General features: G+C 40.2%; 1 protein-coding gene across 5 annotated transcripts in view; it reads left to right on the top strand.

Moving 5' to 3' along the window:
• LOC127418352 (mediator of RNA polymerase II transcription subunit 12) overlaps positions 1-23,267 on the top strand; it is a 45,029-nt gene that overhangs the window by 2,361 nt on the left and 19,401 nt on the right. For 3 of the 5 annotated variants that reach the window (XM_051658941.1, XM_051658942.1, XM_051658939.1), the window contains exons 6-24: positions 2,250-2,360; positions 2,784-3,056; positions 3,158-3,304; positions 4,992-5,091; positions 5,322-5,458; positions 5,634-5,765; positions 5,939-6,065; positions 7,209-7,438; positions 7,810-7,869; positions 7,985-8,161; positions 8,241-8,385; positions 11,591-11,709; positions 12,254-12,397; positions 14,364-14,527; positions 14,637-14,768; positions 14,880-15,107; positions 19,439-19,583; positions 19,904-20,024; positions 23,043-23,153. In XM_051658941.1, the coding sequence (XP_051514901.1) occupies positions 2,250-2,360; positions 2,784-3,056; positions 3,158-3,304; positions 4,992-5,091; positions 5,322-5,458; positions 5,634-5,765; positions 5,939-6,065; positions 7,209-7,438; positions 7,810-7,869; positions 7,985-8,161; positions 8,241-8,385; positions 11,591-11,709; positions 12,254-12,397; positions 14,364-14,527; positions 14,637-14,768; positions 14,880-15,107; positions 19,439-19,583; positions 19,904-20,024; positions 23,043-23,153 (2,803 nt within the window). The remainder of the gene's footprint in view (positions 1-2,249; positions 2,361-2,783; positions 3,057-3,157; positions 3,305-4,991; positions 5,092-5,321; positions 5,459-5,633; positions 5,766-5,938; positions 6,066-7,208; positions 7,439-7,809; positions 7,870-7,984; positions 8,162-8,240; positions 8,386-11,590; positions 11,710-12,253; positions 12,398-14,363; positions 14,528-14,636; positions 14,769-14,879; positions 15,108-19,438; positions 19,584-19,903; positions 20,025-23,042; positions 23,154-23,267) is intronic. The other 2 variants (XM_051658943.1, XM_051658940.1) reach the window with 1 other exon arrangement.

Below are 23,267 nucleotides of genomic sequence, written 5' to 3'. Positions count from 1 at the left end.
CTCAATATATTATTGTAGACTGTTTATGTAGCTGTAGATATATGGTTTTTAGTTGGCAGGACTGCTTCACATTATTTAGATGTGAAATCAATAAAGAAACATTGAGAAATGTGATAAAACAGAGTCTGCGTATCCCATTAGGATGAAGTTATCATCAAAGGGGAATTGTTGGTTGTCAAGCAATGTCGCAATTTGCGGCATTAAAGCTGAAGTGTGTAATTTCTGCGACGCTAGCGCCAACGAACAGAATTGCAAAAATAAAAAAAAAAACATTTCAAAACTGATGACGCCCCCGTCTTTTGTTGATCAAACAAACAGATAGTCCCGTCCCCAACTCAACGCCATTGGTTGAGTCAGTGTTGTCGTGTAATGTCTATTTAGGTCGCTCAAAACAAACTGCAATTTTTTTAACGGTACAGAGACACAGTGTTTACAGTTTCTGAGAAAATGTACCTAGAAATGGCTTACTTGGGGCCCATTTACGCTTGGCCACTTCATGCGTTTTTAGTGACTGGATAGCTATTCGATCATGAAAAGACCAGGTGTAAATGCCCTCCAAAATGCATTCGAGACGGATTGCACAAACCACTGCAGGAGGTGGTTTGAGACGCATTCCAGAAGAAACTGGTCAAGTGTAAATGCATCTGGCTGTTCAAGACGCATATGTAAACTTTACTCTGCCCAAACAGTGCTACGTCAGCATAGGAAAAATGCTAAATATAACAGCTGCTACCGAGTATTTGCATAGGGCTTGCGTCGTGCAATAAATAATAACAAATTAAGACAAGGATGCACATTGTAGGAAAGACAGGACTTTTTGTCTTCATTTATTTGATGCAGTTCACTGAAGTGCATGACGCATCTTACCTACGAGAAGCCCAGAGGGGGCGAAATACATGTGCACTGTTCAAAGTCAGTTGGAATCAAATAATAAATCACATCTTTTCATTTTTCTTCCCGGCATTAGCATAATCATGGAAATGAATTTTGTGAAGAAGTGTTATTTGCATATAGCGTCGGAATTGAAGATCGGATTTATATCCGTTTGGCGGAGACACAGTGATGTGGTCAGGTGTAAATGGAATGAGCTTATTCAATCAGATAGCTATCAGATCAGTGAAAACGCATGAAGTGGCCAAGTGTAAATGGGCCCTTAAGAGTTGTCTCTGCCTATTTAGCTGGGATGAGAGAAAGCATTTTAACACAACTGATGTGCAGTCACAGGTGTTTATATTAGCTGCGGCTTTAAATGTGACCCATCCAATCAGACCTATCTGTGTTATAGTGTTTTACTGTTGAGTCCTTTTGTTTTTATAATTTGAGATTTAGTATTTATTTGTAAGAAATATGTTATCTTCGAGTTTAATATAAAAAGAGAAAATAATCAAATCAGATGATGTCAGGAAAATTTGCTGCATTGTCCTAAATTGAGAATGGAATTTCCTGCAAAAATAACTATCATGATTTATACCATTGCTGGGATCTAAAAGTACTCCTATATTATGATGTAAGATTTTGGACCTACCACTATTATTTCCTTTTCAGTTGGAAAAAGGAATGTTGTTTTGCCAGTTTATGAGATTCAGTGTGCTGTAAGTGATTTTTAGTTGTTCTGGAACTTCCAGGAGACTGAGCTGTTGAAATGGACATGCCCCCTTTCCAAAACCCCGCCCTCCAATGATGCATTTATATCATTGACGCAGTCACCGAGCAGTATGTCTTGGTCAAACTTAACTGTAGCAAACAGTCATCAACTGATGACTGTTATGAACCTGAATATGGCATTAAACCTGCATTAAAAATGATCCGCTTCAACTACTACACTCCAGGGAAGGACTTGCCATCTGGCGCAATGGGATTTTTCCCAGTGGGCTGGTCGAGTAGTTGGCCGGTCGTTCAAGTATAGTGGGCTTATCGGCGAAACTATCAAGAGCTGCCATTTACTGTTGTGGATGGGATACACCAAAAAAAACATGGCCACAAAAGTGTAAAAAAGGCGCTACCCAATTAAACCACGCAGCTCATCCGCCGGCCGCAACGCAAGAGCAGAGCGGAACTCACCAGTGCTGACAAACCTACTTTGTGCTTGTGCGAGTCACGTGCAAATTTGACACAGAATCTTTTAAACACCTATATCATATGGGAACCTTACAAGCTCCATACTGAAGCTAGCTGAATATTTTCTTCACACCATTCCATACAAAAAAATGCTTACAGCACCTTTATTTACTTAATTTCCGTGTGGACAGGATGGCATGTTAGATAGACATGAGTTCCTCACCTGGGTGCTGGAGTGCTTTGAGAAGATCAGACCTGGAGAAGATGAGCTCCTCAGATTGCTGCTGCCACTCCTGTTACAGGTCAGTTACTCCAGGATGATGCTACATGATTCTGTTTGACTGTAGAAGAGCGGTCAAGTCATGACTTTTGAAATTCAGCACTCTTAATTCAGCTTAGAACCAGGCCTGCATGGAAATTGCCCTTGGAATTCATCAGAAAGCTCTGCAGATTTCTGCAGAATTGAAATGGCCATGATTAATTTCCCATTCCTTGTGTCATAGTTTATTTGTGGCTAATTTCAGCTACCATTAAGTGTGCTCTCACTCAGTTTATCACATATTACCTGGACATAATCCATTCCACCAAATTCCAGAGATGCTTTTCACCAAATAAGTGCAGAAAAGGCAAGAAACTTTGTAGATTCCATATGGACTTACTAATAACACTTTGTAATTTTCTGAATGAAGTTTGATTACTTTTACTGCTGTCATTGTTTCATTCAGTACTCAGGGGAGTTTGTGCAGTCAGCCTATTTATCTAGACGGCTGGCTTATTTCTGCACACGCCGCCTCAATTTGCTGCTGAGTGATGGCAGTCTCGGACCGGGTCCTGGCGGGCACACGGCACACGGCATTTCAGCACAGCAAGGGAACCCTCTTCCACCTACCCCCACCTCCCAGCCTGCAGGGGGCAACCAGCCCCAGACCCCCTTCACTGACTTCTACATCTGCCCTCAGCACAGGCCTGTGGTGTTTGGACTCAGCTGTATGCTGCAGGTATGTCATATGTTTTGATTATGTATTCAAGGTGCGTGTCTTTGATTCTCAACATTAAGTTTTTCTTGACATTGGAATTTGCTTTTTTTGTCCCTCTGTAGAGTATTGTGTTGTGTTGCCCCAGTGCTCTGGTTTGGCACTACTCTCTGACAGATAGCCGGAATAAAACAGGCTCCCCATTAGACCTACTGCCCATCGCCCCCTCTAACCTGCCCATGCCTGGGGGCAACAACACCTTTAACCAGCAGGTTTGACTTTGCCATGTTTTTTCATGATCTGATTACATTGCACTTTATTGTACTGATATACAGTTGAAATCAGAAGTTTACATACACTTATGTTGAAGTCATTAAAACAAATTTTTTAACCACTCCACAGATTTAATATTAGCAAACTATAGTTTTGCCAAGTCGTTTAGGACATTTACTTTGTGCATGACATAAGTAATTTTTCCAACAATTGTTTACAGACAGATTGTTTCACTTTTAATTGACTATATCACAATTCCAGTGGTCAGAAGTTGGCATACACTAAGTCAACTGTGCCTTTTAAGCAACTTGGAAAAGTCAAGCCTTTAGACAATTAGCCAATTAGCTTCTGATAGGAGGTGTACTGAATTGGAGGTGTACCTGTGGATGTATTTTTAGGCCTACCTTCAAACTCAGTCCTCTTTGCTTGACATCATATGAAAATCAACAGAAATCAGCCAAGACCTCAGAAAAAAATTGTGGACCTCCTTAAGTCTGGTTCATTCTTAGGAGCAATTTCCAAATGCCTGAAGGTACCACATTCATCTGTACAAACAATAGTACGCTAGTATAAACACCATGGGACCACGCAGCCATCATACCGCTCAGGAAGGAGATGCATCCTGTTTCCTAGAGAAGAATGTAGTTTGGTGCGAAAAGTGGAAATCAATCCCAGAACAACAGCAAAGGACCTTGTGAAGATGCTGGAGGAAACAGGTAAACAAGTATCTATATCCACAGTAAAACTAGTCCTATATCGACATAACCTGAAAGGCTGCTCAGCAAGGAAGAAGCCAATGCTTCATAAAAAAGCAAGACTACAGTTTGCAAGTGCACATGGGGACAAAGATCTTACTTCTTGGAGAAATGTCCTCTGGTCTAATGAAACAAAAATTGAACTGTTTGGCTATTATGACCATCGTAATGTTTGGAGGAAAAAGAGTGAGGCTTGCAAGCCGAAGAACACCATCCCAACCGTGAAGCATGGGGGTGGAGGCATCATGTTGTGGGGGTGCTTTGCTGCAGGAGGGACTGGTGCACTTCACAAAATAGATGACATCATGAGGAAGGAAAATTAGGTGAATATATTGGATCAACATCTCAAGACATCAGCAAGAAAGTTAAAACTTGGTCATAAATGGGTCTTCCAAATGGACAATGACCCCAAGCATACCTCCAAATTTGTGGCAAAATGGCTTAAAGACAACAAAGTCAAGGTATTGGTGTAGCCATCACAAAGCCCTGACCTCAATCCGAAATTTGTGGGCAGAACTGAAAAAGCGTGTGCAAGCAAGGAGGCCTACAAACCTGACTCAGTTACATCAGTTCTGTATGGAGGAATGGGCCAAAATTCCAGCAAATTATTGTGAGAAGCTTGTGGAAGGCTACCCAAAACATTTGACCCAAGCTAAACAATTTAAAGGCAATGCAACCAAATACTAACATTGTATGTAAACTTCTGACCCACTGGGAATGTGATGATAGAAATAAAAGCTGAAATAAATAATTCTCTCTCCTATTATTCTGACATATTCTTAAAATAAACTAGTGATCCTAACTGACTTAAGACAGGGAATGTTTTCTATGATTTAATGTCAGTAATTATGAAAAACTGAGTTTATATGTATTTGGCTAAGGTTTATGTAAACTTCTGACTTCAACACTAAATGCATGTGATAATTTCCAGGTTCGGGTTAAGGTGAGGGAGATTGAAGAGCAGATCAAAGAGAGAGGACAGGCGGTGGAATTCCGCTGGTCCTTTGACAAGTGTCAGGAAACAACAGCTGGTGAGTCAACTGGGCATACATGTCTTCATCATTTTAGCAAGAAAATGGATTGTGTTTTTGCTCTTGAGATTCACTTATGCACTAAGGGGTTATAATATTGATTAATGAGTCTCATGCACACCCAACAGAAAACACAATGCCTCCCCTCTCACCCTCTGAAACTGCCTTTGTTTCTGCTAGAATGGCTTGTAGAATGGAATATTAACTTGGTATGTGTGTCTGTGCAATAGGTTTTACTATCAGCCGAGTTTTGCATACGCTGGAGGTCTTGGATAACCACAGCTTTGAGAAGTCAGACTTCAGCAATTCCCTGGATTCGCTGTATAACCGAATCTTCGGCTCAGGACAGAGCAAGGATGGACATGAGGTTCTTATTCTTTTCCAACAGTAAAATTACAAAAGACACTGGATCAGAAACAGCTTGATGTGAAACCATATAGTCTGCATCTGTTTTCTTAATAAGACTCTTCACAATAATGAATGTTTCATTGCAAAGACAGTTTTTGAAAGTGTAATGCTTGTTTGTGCTGATGTAACTGTAGATGAGCCCAGACGATGATGCGGTGGTTACCCTGCTGTGTGAGTGGGCCGTTTCCTGTAAGAGGTCTGGGCCACACAGAGCCATGGTGGTGGCCAAACTCCTGGAGAAGAGACAGACTGAGATAGAGGCAGAGGTGAGACTGCTGGCCCAATCACAGGAGTCATGCTGGGAATAGACACAACACGTTATTCTCCTCAAAATTAGGGCAATCACGTAGAAAATAGCTTCATAACCACTAATTACACAATGGATTTTCACAGCAAATGTGTTTACATTCTGACAGTTTCTGTGTGTGTGTATTTATAGAGGTGCGGAGAGTCGGAAGTTGTAGATGAGAAGGGTTCTGTGTCATCAGGGTCTCTGTCTGCTGCCACTCTGCCTGTATTCCAGGATGTTCTACTGCAGTTTTTAGACACACAGGCCCCTGTGCTCAGTAAGTCAATGGCCATGTTTAAAATGGAATACTAGCATACTACTTATTGAATACTGTGCAGTATGCATTGTATACTGCCTACTATTTGTTTTAAAATAGTAAGTGAAGCACTAGACATTGTTCAACAAAAAAAAATCCACATGACTTCATCATGTTGCATGTGAGTGGGGTCCAGTTATCATGTTCGGGGAAAAAAAAAAAAGGTTATTGTATTTTCTTTTTTTAATTCAATTTTGTGTAAAATGTCTCTTGACAGTGTGATGAAACAATGAGTCATAAAAGAGATGGCAAATGCAGTGTGACATCTGGGTATTCTGTGCATATCGGCTTTCTATAAACTGTAGAAAGCCGATATCATATCATCTCGAAGTGTTCTTTTGCAGTTGCAGTATCATTAAAGGGATAGCATCATTTACTCACCCTCCTGCCATCCCAGATGTGTATGACTTTCTTTCTTCTACAGAATACAAACAAAGATTTTTAGAAGAATATCTCCGATCTTTTGGTCCATTCAATGCAAGTGAATGGTGACCAGAACTTTGAAGCTTCAAAAAGCACACAAAGATTGCTTAGAAGTAATCAATATGACTCCAGTGGTTTAATCCATGTCTTCTGAAGCAATACGATGGGTGTGAGTGAGAAATAGATCAATATTTAAGACCTTTATTTTACAATCAATCTCCACCTTTGACCTACCCCAAACAGTAGGTGGCTGAATGTGAAAGTGACAGTCACTTGTAGATTTTCAGTAAAAAAGGACTTAAATAGTGATCTGTTTCTCACCCACACCTATCATATCTCTTTAGAAGACATTGATTTAACCAGTGGAGTCTTACGGATTACTTTTATACTGCCTTTGTGTCCCTTTTGGACTTTCAAAGTACTGGTTACCATTTACTTGTATTGTGCGGACCAGCAGAGCTGAAATATTCTTTTAAAAATCTTTGTTTGTGTTTTGCAAATGAAAGAAAGTTGTACACATCTGGGGTGGCATGAGGGTGAGTAAACGATGAGAGAATTTTCATTTTTGGGGGAACTATCCCTGTAACGGCTAGATCTTTTAGAGGTGGTTTATACGTTTAAAAGCAGATGTATGCTGAGTAACTGGATCTTTACGGATCTTTTCTCTGTGTGTCTGTGAAGCTGAGCCAGGGAATGAGAGCGAGCGGGTGGAATTTTCTAATCTTGTCCTCCTCTTCTGCGAGCTCATCCGCCACGACGTCTTCTCCCACAACATCTACATGTGTACTCTCATCTCCCGTGGCGACCTGGCCTCCGACTCCCATCTGCCTCGCCCACGCTCCCCCAGTGATGAGCCCTCTGACGAATCGGAGCGCAAAGAACAGGATGCAGGAAGCAGCGTTAAAATGGAGGTAACTAATTCTGTAGCTGCTGTCAGAGTATGCACTGCATTTGATGAATGATCACATTCCTGGACATAATTAATTCGGGAACGTGGGCATTGTAATGTGACTTGAATGTATGATGTAGTAACAACAACTTTAAATGTAATTTATTCTTGTTTTGCTGCATAAGTACACTTTAATCACGAGGAACAACTTTCTTGGTATATCTAGAACTCACTGGAAAAGAGCCCACCCGACTTAAGGATCTTGGCCATTTTCTTTTTTTTTTTTTGTGTTTTGCATGAAATGTGCAAATTCTGACATATTCATTTTCAGTGTACAATGTAATGGAATGTGATTGGTCGGTTGAATGTACGCATACTTTATTGCTTTGTTAGGATACCGGCCTGTCAGAGTCAATGGAGATAGATCACAACTCTAGTGCTAATTTTGATGAGGTAAGAAAGAGTACATTTTAGTATTCTTGCCTGATTAATTTATCAATAGCAGTTGTTGCTGTTTTTGTTATTGAGCTATTATTTAAGTTGACTACTCTCTCTTGCAAACGTTTAGCAGATGTTTTCCCCTCCAATGCACTGTGAGTCCAAGGGAAGCCCCTCCCCAGAGAAACCTGCCCCAGAGCAGGAGAGCAAAAACACTGCCAAGGACAAGGGCATGGACCCTGCCTTCCCCCTGGTTTACGAGCAGCCCCGCCACATACAGTATGCCACTCACTTCCCTATTCCTCAGGTGAGTTCTAAAAGGACTTATGGATTATAGTTTTTTACAAGTTATTGTGTACAATTAAACAAAACTGTTCATTTTTCAGGAGGAGAGCGCGAGTCATGAGTGTAACCAGCGTCTGGTCGTTCTGTATGGAGTCGGCAAGCAGCGAGACGAGGCTCGGCACGCCATCAAGAAGATCACCAAAGACATCCTGAAAGTTCTCAACCGCAAAAGTACTGCAGAGACAGGTGCTGAAATGACAACCGCCTCTTTCAGAATGATCATCTCTCACAAACCATTCTAGGTTTTTGAGTGCATTTAGTCATTTCTCAGATTTAGTTGACTAACTAGCTTGTTGCATCCACATTCACTGCTGTGGTTATGTAGAAGGGATCTAATTTCAAAACTGACTAGTCGTGGATTCTCTGAACAACTATGTGGGCTTAAGGAAGCCCCATATAATTATGATCTTCCAGACCCTGATCTGGGATGTTTTTTAGTGGGTAAGAACATAGGATTGTTCTTTGTTTTCAAAACGGCTGGATTGTGTGATGCAAAGAGAAAAAAAAAAACAGCAAGATGTGACGCAATGGCCAAAGATATCCATTTGCATCATTATCGATAACTGTTACCGGTAATTGCACAAAACTATCATAGTTCTCACAGAAAAACCTATGGAGTAGTGGTCGACCGATATATCACCGTGGCCGATATTCCGAATTTTTTAATTATCGGCATCGGGTGATACATTTTCCCCTTTGGCCAATTTATTTCTTGAGGGCGCTGAGAATTGCCTGCTTGCATGTGAAGTGACTAAGACATGTAAACGACTAATCGCAGTTCGTTTTGTAGTTACGTGCCATCGTGTTACTACAATAATAGACAGGTGTGCAACACAGTGTCATTTAAATGCTCTGCATTTCAGAGCCGCAGCAGACGCATTTGAGCTCATAATGTTAAAGTGCTCGTCTGTTTCATTCTCCCTCTCTCTCCTCAACGGTTCCCTGTGACTTTTAACTCATTGTATATTATCATATACCGTCTGCAAATATGCGCATATCTAGTTTAAACAGATGTAATAAACCTCAGCAGATCTAGCATCCTGTGGAATGCTCGTAAATCTTCCTTTTTCTAGGACATATTCTGTCATTCTCTCCTCAACAGTTCCCTGTAGCTTTTCTAATGATAAAAGGCAAATATCTATAAAACTTCTATTACAGCTTCTATAAACTTCTATTACATACCGTCTGCAAATATGCAGATATCTCGTTTAAAAAGATGTAATTCATGAACCACACGAAAATCCAGCATTTTCTTCACATCAAATGCTCATCTAATATCTTCCTCTGAAGCGCATATTCTATCAACCAGAATCAAAACTTCAGGATCAAAAGTTCCTCTGATTCACAAATCATGACTGCCACTCCGTGACAATCCAAGCAGGCGATCCAGGGCGTTTAAACTGTCAGGAGATTGCTGCTTGCGCTGGATCCGCACGAGCATGTGAGTGCAACTTCAAAGTAAAAGCACTTCAGGTGTGCTATAAGTAAATGTCATATTCACTATGCACTATACGTACAATTGGTTTGATTCTGTATTTTTTTGAGAAAATGCAATTGCTAATGTGGACATGCCATCCATGGTTGCTGGACTGCTGTGTGTGCTGTTATTTCCTCCTTCCTAATATATTATCAGTTTCTTCATATGCAAATAAATTACTCAAATTTGAAAATCAGCAGAAACTGCTATCTACCATTTAAAATACAATATTATTTTTGTTACAATATTTATTTTTTACAAAGTTAAAATTTAGTGTGAAATTGAGTAAAAATAAGAGTTTGTTCATTTTGTAGCAATTTTATGTTTGTTATTTACTATTTTATATTGTGTGATATATCGTCATTGTATCGGCCACCCTGCTCTCTGGATACCGGCATCGGCCATTAAAAAAAGCATATCTGTCGATCACTACAGTGGAGACCCATGGATAAAGCAGGCATTTTAAACTCCTCTTAAAGGGACAGTTCACCCAAAAGTGAAAATTCTCTCATCATTTACACACCCTCATGTCATCCCAGATGTGTATGACTTTTTCTTCTGCAGAACACGAACAAAGATTTTTAGAAGAATATCTCAGCTCTGTAAGTCCATACATGTGAATTGTTAAATCCATGTCTTCAGAAGCGACATAAATGTGTTTGAGTAACAAATCAAGTTTAAGTCCATATTTTAGTATAAATCTCCACTTTCACATTCTTCTGTTTTTGGCGATTCACATTCTTCATGCATATCGCCGCCATCTGGGCAGTGAGGAGAATTTATTAAAAAAAAAAAGGATTTAAATATTGATCTGTTTCTCACCCATACCTATCATATCTCTTCAGGAGACATGGATTAAACAACTGGAGATGTATTGATTACTTTTATGCTGCTTTTATGTCCTTTTTGGAGTTTCAAAGTTCTGGCCACCATTCAATTAATTGAATGGACCTGCAGAGCTGTGATGTTCTTCTAAAAATCTTCATTTGTGTTCTACAGAAGAAAGAAAGTCATACACATCTGGGATGGTATGAGGGTGAGTAAATGATGAGTTTTCATTTTTGAGTGACCTGTCATTTTAATTCACCCCCTTTAAAGCATCTCCCCTCAAAATAAAATGCTAAAATCTAGATAAACTAGTCTATCTTATTGATCAACTAGTCAATTGGTTAATACTTTCCATTGAATGTAACAAGTAATTTTGTTCTGAATGGTGACAGACACCCATCAGTGTTTACTGTGTTTGTGTAGTTTTGCCTCCTTTCTGCTCTGCTGGAGTGACATATTTGTTTGTCTTTTTTCCCCAAGGACAGAATCGAGACTATTCGTCATTAACACGCAGTTTCATTATTCTCTTTTTATTCTTTCTTTCTCTGTTCCTCTTTCCCTCCATGAATAACAGCCTTTATGACTCTGAAACTGTGTTGCCATCATTGAATATTCATCGCTGAAGCCCCATTTTGATGCTAAAAGCAATCATTGACTTATTATATTCATGCTTTGCTGCCGACCCTGGTGAGAGAGCAGCCCCGTGTTTGCTTTAACTTTTAATGGAGGTGTAATTGAACCTTCCATTATTTCACTCATATCAGACTGAGCATTGCCTTAGTTCTGACATTAAATGGCTCAACCCATGGTTATTACTATTTCAAGCACGGTGCAGAACACTGACCCGTTGCCCTGTGGCAGCTCTGTGAGTGAATAAGTTACAAGCCTGCACCGTTTTCATTTAAAAAGCCATTTGACAGACAATGACCGCAGTGGTTGAGTGATCGCTGCAGGTTGAGTGTGCTTTTATACTCTGATAGCAATTACTGCATTCCATCTTTCAGAAATCCTGTCAGGACTCGGGGCCCATTGATGGCACTGAGTGCAGCATAGTCATTGATTTTTGTCATTTGTTTTATTTCTCAGGAGGTGAGGAAGGACAGAAGAGGAAGAGAAGTAAACCGGAGGCCTTCCCCACAGCTGAAGACATTTTCTCTAAATTCCAGCACCTCTCACACTTTGACCAGCACCAGGTCACCTCTCAGGTCAGTCCAGCTCACACCAATCAACTACTGATGCTTTATTTTTTATTAGGGGTGTAACGATTCACAAATTTTTTCGATGCGTCAATTATTAATCCTGCCGATTTATATGCATCGACCTTGAAATATGATTTTTGAATCGAGGATTGTTAGTGTTGGTCAATAATCGATTTAAAATGCTAAAAATCGAATGAATCACGATTCAACAAAACTCAAAGCCACAACTCGCTTTTAACCCAAAGATTCACACCCCTATTTTTTTTATTTTCAAATGAGCATTTTTAGATCCATGTTGCATCAAAGGTGCTATATTTAATGCCATTTCATATTGCTAGTCAAGGTTTCTTCACTAAAAACAGTTGTAATTGTATTTTTTCATGACCATTTTCCACCCTCTAATCATTCAAAATAAAAAAAAGTTTTTTTTTACTGTGCCTTATTCATCTAAATGACTTCTGTTATGATTAGCTGACCTCTGTCAGGTTGCGTCAAGTTGCTGAATATTTTTCAGAGATTCTGAATATCTGTGTGTTTTTTGTTCTCACAGGTGTCCAGGAATGTTCTGGAACAGATCACCAGCTTTGCCTTAGGGATGTCCTATCACCTCCCACTGGTCCAACACATCCAGTTCATCTTTGACCTCATGGAATACTCCCTCAATATTAGTGGCCTCATTGATTTTGCCATACAGGTATGTGGAACTGCTTTCTGCTATATTATCTTTGACTCTCTGTTTGGATTCTTGTGTGCCATAGTTGTATGGACCAAAATTAATCTCCAAAAATTATAATGTTGTTTCTAAATTGTATGGATGCTCCGATCTATCGGCCACCATTTGGTATCGGCAGATATTCACGTCCTATTACTCGATCGGTGACCGGTAATTTTGCCGATCGCATAAACCGATCACTCATAAGACGTGGCTCCTTTAAGACTTCAACAGCACTGTCAGGGTATCACAGAATCTGGGGAATACTGGTATAGTGTTGTAAGACAACAAACTTGATTCAGCAGTTAAGAACGATGCAGTGGGAAAGGTATGGCGAATATGAAAAGTTTATGTACTCTACTATTATTGTGGCATTTCACACGTGACAAGGCAAAGGGAAAACAGCGCGAGCTGTGAAAGTCTCCGCTGGGCATAGGCATCTCGGTACTAACGCGAGTTACAAGATGTGGTGTAATTCAGACATCTTAATTAAATATCTCCCAAATAATAGGCATTAACAATAGTAGCACCTGAAGAGTCCAGACACATGCACTCTTTCTCCACTTTCCTGTCATCTCTTGCCCTCATGACACGAGAGAGCGCGCGTGGTCCCCTCATTAAAGTTCTAGTGAAAAATGGACTATTAATGCAATCATCCAACTGAATTAAAAGGCAGGGAAGGAATTTATAAGTATAATAATTCTTTATAAAATATTAAGATACCATAATGTAATGTATTATATAAAATGCAAAAATAACATGGAAATAAAATAAGGAATAATAATAATAATATGAAATGAAGACAATTAATCAATAATCAAAAATGTCAAATTAGGGGGGGCCTGGGTAACTCAGCGAGTATTAACGCTGACTTCCACCCCTGGAGCCTCGAGTTCGAATCCAGGGCGTGCTGAGTGACTCCAGTCAGGTCTCCTAATCAACCAAATTGGCCCGGTTGCTAGGGAGGGTAAAGTCACATGGGGTAACCTCCTCATGGTTTCGATTAGTGGTTCTCGCTTTCAAAGGGGCGCGTGGTGAGCTGTGTGTGGATCACGGAGAGTAGCATGAGCTTCCACATGTTGTGAGTCTCCGCGGTGTCATGCACAGCGAGCCACATGATAAGATGCGCGGATTGACTGTCTCAGAAGCAGAGGCAGCTGAGACTTGTCCTCCGCCACCCGGTTTAAGGTGAGTAATTCCGCCACCACGAGGACCTGGGAATTGGGCATTCCAAATTGGGGAGAAAAAGGGGATAAAATAAAAATAAATAAAAATAATTGTCAGATTAGGTGTAATTGCACCTATGGGTTATCAGTTTGTCTTCAGTTTGACTCTAAGCTTCATTTTTTATAGGGCTATCTATCTTAATATAGAGAATATTTTGTTAGCATATACTTGTTTTAAAGTCTTATTAAAAAAGCTTTTTTAATTAGCCTTTTTAACTTTTTTTGTCAGCAAGAAATAGGCAAAGTGATATTACTGGGAAGAGGAAAATTCAATTAATAGTGACAGTATGCAGAAAGCTTATATAAAGCCGGTAATGACAGAGATCCTGATAAAAGGTGAAATTATCGGTATCGGCCAATCAGGTAACAAAAAGATGGGTGATCGGTATTGGCTATAAAAATCCTGATCGGAGCATCCTTACAAAATGGTTTTATTTTTTTTCCCTTCATGGATCACAAAAGGAGAAGTTTAGCAGAATGACCTGGTTGTTCTTTACCATTCAATAAAAAAGTACCATAAGTTTTCTTTTTTGGGAAGGTGAACTGTCTTTTTAAAAGTGCATAATACTAGTATGATAAAGTTGGTATAATGCATCGCATTTCGATACAATACCATATGCAAACATCTGCATTCATTTTGTTGTGTGTTTTTGTAGCAGTGATGACACTGATATTGTGTATATGGAATAGTGATGTTTAACTGCTGTATATGTTTTGCGTAGCTGCTGAATGAATTAAGTCTGGTGGAAGCAGAACTTTTGCTGAAATCCTCCAACCTGGCGGGCAGTTACACTACTGGCCTATGTTTGTGCATTGTGGCTGTTCTGCGGAGATATCACTCCTGTCTCATCCTCAACCCTGACCAAACAGCACAGGTCTTTGATGGGTATGTCATCTTAATCTTATGGGCTAATTGATATGGGACAGGCCATAAACATCTTTTGATATGTGTTGTGTTAATCAGTGATATTTGAACATAATGTGTTATGTGGCAGGCTGCGGATTGTAGTGAAGTCTGGCGTGAACCCTGCAGACTGTTCCTCAGCAGAGCGCTGCATCCTGGCCTATCTGTATGACCTCTACACGTCCTGCAGTCACCTGAAGAGCAAGTTTGGAGAGATTTTCAGGTGATAGCAGTGATTACATGCTGTTAGTTCCCTATATGGGGTTTTTTTGGAAATATCTCAATTTTCCTAGTCTAGAAGTTTTTATTGAATGTTTTGTGTGTATTCCCACAGTGAGTTCTGCTCAAAGGTGAAGAATTCCATCTACTGGAACATTGACCCGTCAGACTCAAACATGCTGTGGGATCAGATGTTCATGATTGATGCCATCGCTAACCCCACCGCCCACAACCTCAACCACTCCATGGTGGGAAATATCCTAAATGACAGCCCAGCCAACCGATACAGCTTTGTGTGTAACGTGCTCATGGACGTCTGCGTAGACCACCGTGATCCTGAGAGGTTGGCGCCTGATCTTGTTGATATATATTTGAGTATTTAAATTTGAGCTATTAGAGGCCATGTATTAAAGTTACTTTACCATAATAAAGGGCTTTTGTTAGACAAGGCATGAAGCAGAATTGCCTTGTTAGTGTAAAACATATAGCAATAAAATAAGACACCAATATTCAATAGCTTATTATGATTAATACATTTAATTATCAGAATAAAATAAAAAATTCCAGGCAATATAGTGCATTAGCCTAACTTGTTTAGGCTTTTTAAAGTTGCCAAGCAATGTAGCAATCAAAATCAGTCAATAAATATATACAGTATATAATAAATTATTGAAGTCAGAAGTTTACATACTCTTAGGTTGAAGTCGGTAAAACAAATTTTTTAACCACTCCACAGATCTCATATTAGCAATCTATAGTTTTGGTAAGTCGTTTAGGACATCTCCTTTGTGCATGACATGAGTTATTTTTCCAACAGTTGTTTACAGACAGATTGTTTCACTTTTAAAGTGACCCCCAGTGGGTCAGAAGTTTACATACACTAAGGCATTAATCCGGATACATTTGAAAACAGCATTTTTGTTTCAAAACGCTCTCCGTCCACACTAGCGTTTTCAAGCATTTTCCAAAAGTTGCTCATCCACACTGAAACGTCTGAAAATGCTTACGTCCCTGTACTGCGCATGAGTAAAACGTAAGACGCTTCGACATGCGTCATTTCCGTCAGGTGTCTATTTACTTTCCGCCTCTTTGAAATGTCGCGGCAATGTCGAGGAAAGGCACCGAGTGGAGTTGTTGCTTCGGGTAACGCTAGACTATAAATTTGCAAAAGCGAGTGAAAATCTAGACTGGGAATCATGCCAAAACAAATATGGCGAAATATTGGACCGCTTCTAAGAGCACAATCCTTCTGATGATGCGGCTTACCCCCACAGTAAGGACAATCTCACAAAATGTATTGCATATAAAAGTGTATTTACAAGGCCTAAGTTAACTGTGCCTTTAAGCAGCTAATTGGCTAATTGGAGTCAATTGGAGGTGTACCTGTGGATTTATTTTAAGGCCTACCTTCAAACTTAGTGCCTCTTTGCTTGACATCATGGGAAAATCAAAAGAAATCAGCCAAGACCTCAGAAAAACATTTTTGGACCTCCACAAGTCTAGTTCATCCTTGGGAGCAATTTCCAAACACCTGAATGTACCATGTTCATCTGTACAAACAATTGTACGCAAGTATAAACAACATGGGACCACGCAGCCATTATACCGCTCAGGAAGGAGACGCATTCAGACTACAGTTTGCAAGTGCACATGGGGACAAAGATCTTACTTTTTGGAGAAATGTCCTCTGGTCTGATGAAACAAAAATTGAACTGTTTGGCCATAATGACCATTGTTATGTTTGGAGGGAAAAGAGTGAGGCTTGCAAGCCAAAGAACACCATCCCAACCGTGAAGCATGGGGGTGGCAGCATCATGTTGTGGGGGTGCTTTGCTGCAGAAGGGACTGGTGCACTTCACAAAATAGATGACATAATGAAGAAGGAAAATTATGTTGCTGTATTGAAGAAACATCTCAAGATATCAGTCAAGAAGTTAAAGCTCAGTCACAAATGGGTCTTCCAAAGGCATTGTATAGTCTTCATTCCTCAAAACAATGATTGACTGACGAGTTTCTAGAGAAAGCTGTTTCTTCTTTTCTTCTTTTTTTCATTTTTGACCTAATATTGACCTTAAGACATGCCAGTCTATTGCATAATCTGGCAACTCAAAAACAAACACAAAGACAATGTTAAGCTTCATTTAATGACCCAAATAGTTTTCAACTGTGTTTGATATAATGGTGATTTTTCTAGTACCAAATTAGCAATTTAGCATGATTACTCAAGGATAAGGTGTTGGAGTGATGGCTGCTGGATTCTGGAATTAGGACCTGTCTAGATTTGATCAAAAATGACTTTTTCAAATAGTGATGGTGCTGTTGTTTTACATCAGTAATGTCCTGATTATACTTTGTGATCAGTTGAATGCCACTTTGGTGAATTAAAGTACCAATATCCTTCCGAAACAGCAAAATCTGTACATTATTCCAAACTTGTGGCCACCAGTATGTGTGTGTGTGTGTGTGCGTGTGTATATATATATATATATATATATATATATATATATATATACATACATACATACACTATATTGCCAAAAGTATTCGCTCATCTGCCTTTAGACGCATATGAACTTAAGTGACATCCCATTCTTAATCCATAGGGTTTAATATGACGTCGGCCCACCCTTTGCAGCTATAACAGCTTCAACTCTTCTGGGAAGGCTTTCCACAAGGTTTAGGAGTGTGTTTATGGGAATTTTTGACCATTCTTCCAGAAGCGCATTTGTGAGGTCAGACACTGATGTTGGATGAGAAGGCCTGGCTCGCAGTCTTCGCTCTAATTCATCCCAAAGGTGCTCTATCGGGTTGAGGTCAGGACTCTGTGCAGGCCAGTCAAGTTCTTCCACACCAAACTCGCTCATCCATGTCTTTATGACCTTGCTTTGTGCACTGGTGCGCAGTCATGTTGGAACAGGAAGGGGCCATCCCCAAACTGTTCCCACAAAGTTGGGAGCATGGAATTGTCCAAAATCTCTTGGTATGCTGAAGCATTCAGAGTTCCTTTCACTGGAACTAAGGGGCCAAGCCCAGCTCCTGAAAAACAACCCCACACCATAATCCCCCCTCCACCAAACTTCACAGTTGGCAGTCAGACAAGTACCGTTCTCCTGGCAACCGCCAAACCCAGACTCGTCCATCAGATTGTCAGATGGAGAAGCGTGATTCGTCACTCCAGAGAACGCGTCTCCACTGCTCTGGAGTCCAGTGGTGGCGTGCTTTACACCACTGCATCCGACGCTTTGCATTGCACTTGGTGATGTATGACTTAGATGCAGCTGCTCGGCCATGGAAACCCATTCCATGAAGCTCTCTACGCACTGTTCTTGAGCTAATCTGAAGGCCACATGAACTTTGGAGGTCTGTAGAGATTGACTCTGCAGAAAGTTGGCGACCTCTGCGCACTATGCGCCTCAGCATCCGCTGACCCCGCTCTGTCATTTTACGTGGCCTACCACTTCGTGGCTGAGTTGCTGTCATTCCCAATCGCTTCCACTTTGTTATAATACCACTGACAGTTGACTGTGGAATTTTTAGTAGCGAGGAAATTTCACGACTGGACTTGTTGCACAGGTGGCATCCTATCACAGTACCACGCTGGAATTCACTGAGCTCCTGAGAGCGGCCCATTCTTTCACAAATGTTTGTAGAAGCAGTCTGCATGCCTAGGTGCTTCATTTTATATACCCGTGGCCATGGAAGTGATTGGAACACCTGAATTCAATTATTTGGATGGGTGAGCGAATACTTTTGGCAATATAGTGTACATACGCACACACAGACACCATTTTAGTTTTATACTAATGTGCCAAGTGTCGCACCATTTATTTAAAGGGATAGTTCACCCAAAAATGAAAATTCTCTCATCATTTACTCAGGTGTGTATGACTTTTTCTTCTGACAGAAGACATTTGAAGAAAACTAGAAAAATATCATCAGCTCAGTAGGTCCTTAAAATGCAAGTGAATGGAGATTTCACATTTCAAGCTCCAAAAATCACAGACAGTCAGCATAAACATCATCGATACAACTCCAGCGGTTAAATTAATGTCTTCTAAAGCAATACGATAATTTTTGGTGCAAAAAAGATCATTATTTAAGAACATTTTAACTATAATCCATCGCTACCATTAAGCTTCACGAAAGGGTGGAGTTCAAGCGGTTTCTCGTGTGACGTAATCACGTTGCCATGATACAGAAGTAATCTCACATTCTCCACTTGGTTGAGACATCCAGGATAAGCACACAAATGCACCATTGTGAGTACAGAAACAGATAAATACAGATCTAAACCAAAACCAACCAACCTACTGTACAGCGTTCCTTCTCATCAGTTGTAAACAGCGCTGCTCTTCCAGATTTGACGCACGTGCCTCAGTTCTCACGTGTCTCAAGTGCAAATGTGATTACGTCACATGCATACCGATGCCTTATGGAAGCTTGATTTAGAGTTAAAAAAGAGTACTTAAATATTTATATATTCATATATGCTATATGAATATTTTATATATATATTTATTTTAAATATATTTAAAATTACTTTGAACTCATCTGATCTGATTTTAGAACTCGTGCAATTTGTTCATTTATCTTCACTAATAATAAAACAGCTACATCCCATTGATTCTGTATCTGCTCTCCTGTGGTTAGTAAATGCGATGTGATTTGTTTCAGGGTGAATGATATCGGTATTCTGTGTGCGGAGCTGACGGCGTACTGCCGCTCTCTCAGTGCCGAGTGGTTGGGAGTTCTTAAGGCTCTCTGCTGCTCTTCAAACAACGGCAACTGTGGTTTCAACGATCTGCTCTGCAACGTTGATGTGAGTCAACACCAACCACTCTCGCTGTCTCAGCTTTAATCTCTGATCAGAAACATTATGTTACCTGTTTTGAATCTGTTGAATACACCCAGAACTGGTTATTTTAGCTGCTATTGCAACTTGATCACTTCTAATATTTTAAACATATATTGTACTTCCATTGTGGAAGGTCAGGGTTTGTGTTATTTCTCTGAAAATACTCCAAGCCATACTAGAATGACTAGTTTTTGTGCCACTCATTACATCATTATTCTGAATGTCTAGACTAACTCTACTAGGCACACTTGGCATGTGGTGACTAAATGTGTTTTCTTTGACAGGTGAGTGATCTGTCTTTCCACGATTCACTGGCAACATTCGTTGCCATTCTGATAGCTCGACAGTGTTTGTTGCTGGAGGATCTGGTGCGCTGTGTGGCCATCCCCTCCCTCCTAAATGCAGGTATGGCATTTTCAGTTTATCCCATAGGCTGCCATCATTCCACACCCACCTGCCAGACAGATACCCAGTCACTGGCTACCTCACTCTTTTTCTTGGAATTGTAGATGTTACGTTTTTCCACAATTGTTTCCACAAACACAGTTTGGGGGACTCAAAGAAGTCAGTATTAGCTGCCTGTCTGTTTGATGTCTCTCCACATTTCATACTTGGTAGCTCTATCTTTAGCAGCATGGGTCTGTTTTCAGCAGCCAGAGATCTGCTTTTACAGAACACCGTCTGTCACTCTCGATCTCTTGATTGGCTCATTGCACAAGGAGCTATTCAGGGTGCCAGGGAAAGACAGATGAGATATTCACTACCAGTCAAAAGTTTGGACACATACTCACACTTTATTATTACTGTTTTCCACATTTTAGAATAATAGTGAAGTCCTCTAAACTATAAATTACACAAATGGGATTTTGGGAATTATGTTGTTACCAGCAAATGTTTGGTCAGTCTTATATTTAAAGGGATAGTTCACCCAAAATTCATCATTTACTCACAGATGTGTATGTCTTTCTTCTGCAGAACAAAAATTAAGATTTTTCTGAAGAATATCTCAGCTCTGTTGGTCCATTCAATGCAAGTAAATGGTGACCAGAACTTTTATGGTCAAAGAAATACATAAAATCAGCATCAGAGTAACTCCAGTGGTTAAATTCATATCTTCTGAAGTGATATGATGTGTGTGGTTGAGAAACAGATCGATATTTAAGTCCTTTTTTATTATAAAACCTTTGACCAACCCCAACCAGTAGGTGGCTCAATGTGAAAGTGTAGATTTACAGTAAAAAAAAAAGACTTAAATATTGATCCGTTTCTCACCCACACCTATCATATCTCTTCAGGAGACATGGATTTAACCACTGGAGTCATATGGATTTCTTTTAATCTGCATTTATGTGCTTCTTGGAGTTTCAAAGTTCTGGCCACCATTCACTTGTATTGTATGGACCTACAAAGCTGAGATGTTCTTCTAAAAATCTTAATTTGTGTTCTGCAGAAGAAAGTAATTCACAACTGGGATGACATGAGGGTAATTTTTGGGTGAACTATCCCTTTATGCTTTTTCAAATTAGCCACCCTTTGCCTAAATTACAGCTCTGCACGCTCTTATCATTCTATCAAACTACACTAAGGTCCATCTCAGCATGCGTTTAAAATAGAATTGGAGTTCCCATATATGCTGGCCACTTATGTCTACTTTTTCTCTGCTCTCCGGTCCAAAAACAATATACATGGACAATTTCTGTTTGTCTACAAAAACTATTTAAAGCATTTGAGCAAATAATAAGAAGCATAATTTCAGTTAAGTGTGTCCAAACTTTTGACTTGGTTTATGAAGAGAAAGAGAGGGTTAAACATGGCATGGCTATTCCCTAAATGTGTCAAACCACACTTTGCCTTTAATTTACCATTTCAGGTGTTCAGTGAATGTACTACACCGTGTTGTGATATTCCCTGTCTCTTTAAGTCAAGTTTGAGAACTCTTCAGAGAACCGCAAAGGCTTTTTTTGTCTGGTTGTTTACTTTCACTGCTCCTTCGATAGCCCTTTTCCACCAACATGGTTTGGGTGTGGGTTCCTGGGCCGATGTGAATTCTTGAACTATTCCGCACATTTCCACCGCAGAAAAGGCCATTCCGGGGCCAAAAACCGGGTTCGAAACCGGCCCCAAAAGCTTGCTGGTCTCTACACAGGAACCGATTACGTCAGGGGACAGAGGGTGGGATAATGTTTTGTCACCATGGTAAAATTTTCCCAAACAACAACAGTAGCTACCCTCTGCAGCAAGGAGTACTTCTTCGCTCTATAACAATAATAAAAAAAAAACACAAAATGATTAGACATCAAAAGCATACAGGTAGCATGACAAACGACTGCTCTACTTGCGATACGGTAGTTAAGAAGATCCAAGATAAACTAGAGAGATCGCAAAGGAAAAACATACTCTACGAGAATGAAGATACAGCACGAAATGATGCACGCCGCCTTCAATCGGACAACTGACCAAATCATAAACAAACTGAAAAACTCTCAAGGGAGTACAGAGACCATAAGACGGGCAAAAGCGACAATGGACGGAGCAACGATGTTTTAGACTCGGACACCGACAAGCCTGCTAACTAACTGCATTGAATTCGCCAGTAACGCTCGTGATATACAGTGAATCGCCGGTGTCCTCTGCAGCTGATCTCAGTAAGTTATTGTATTTGCCAACTTTGTTAGCTTCTTACACTGTTGTCATCTTATTTTGTGCATTGTTTTGTTCTGTAAAGGGATTTTTGACCAGCTACTTACTAAGTTTGGAAGATCGCGGCTATCTGTTAAGTAAAACGGTGGGATTCTCAATCAATAATATGATATGCTATGGCAAAAATCCAAATACAACCATCTGCTACACCAGTGTTAATAATGATTCCACTGTTACAGTTTACAGAACTTAGCAAGTTAAGCCATAGTTCATACAATATAATGGAATTACATTACCTGTCATCTTTAGCATAGATCATGTTGAACAGTGTAATAATGATGGATTGCATTAATCCATATGTTTAAATATGTCCTCAAAAACGAGAGTAAAAGCTGTATACAAGCATACTGTGACGTGCCATGTTTGTTTATGTTTGAGGCAGTCACGCGAAACTACCACGTAGACAGTAACCCGTTAAGTCACCGTTCGGCTCTCAGGTCAGTGGAAAAGCATGGCCGGTTGACGATAGGCTCCAGATTACCCCGGCTGTGAACCAGTGGAGCACAGGCTCGGCACGAGAACCATCGCAATTTCAGTGGAAAAGGGCTATGAGTCACAGGTGGTTTGTCTATCTGGCGGTCAGTGGTATCCTGGAGTGATCATCCTATTCTGTTTATGTTGCGTTCACACAACTGTGAGCCAGAAATGATGGGGACATGGTCTGAGGCTTTTGCCTAGAGACTGCTTATGAATGGTTTGTGACATGTTAATGTTTGTATGCAGCCTGTAGCGAGCAGGATTCAGAACCTGGAGCCAGATTGACCTGTAGGATCCTTCTACATCTGTTCAGAACCCCACAGCGCAATCCCTGCACCCAAGATGGCACCAAATCAGGTAGCATACACTGTAAACTCTCCCCTACACAGCCCACCTGAAAGATTTTACATATTAAAGTAGTATTACATGACGTAATCACAAAGCTCTTCATCCACAATGGTTATTTAACAA

The sequence above is a fragment of the Myxocyprinus asiaticus genome, chromosome 27, assembly GCF_019703515.2.
Source record: "Myxocyprinus asiaticus isolate MX2 ecotype Aquarium Trade chromosome 27, UBuf_Myxa_2, whole genome shotgun sequence".
In the NCBI taxonomy this organism is placed as follows: Eukaryota; Metazoa; Chordata; class Actinopteri; order Cypriniformes; family Catostomidae; genus Myxocyprinus; species Myxocyprinus asiaticus.
Note: the sequence above shows the minus strand (reverse complement) of the source record. Positions and strands in the feature narration are given on the sequence as shown.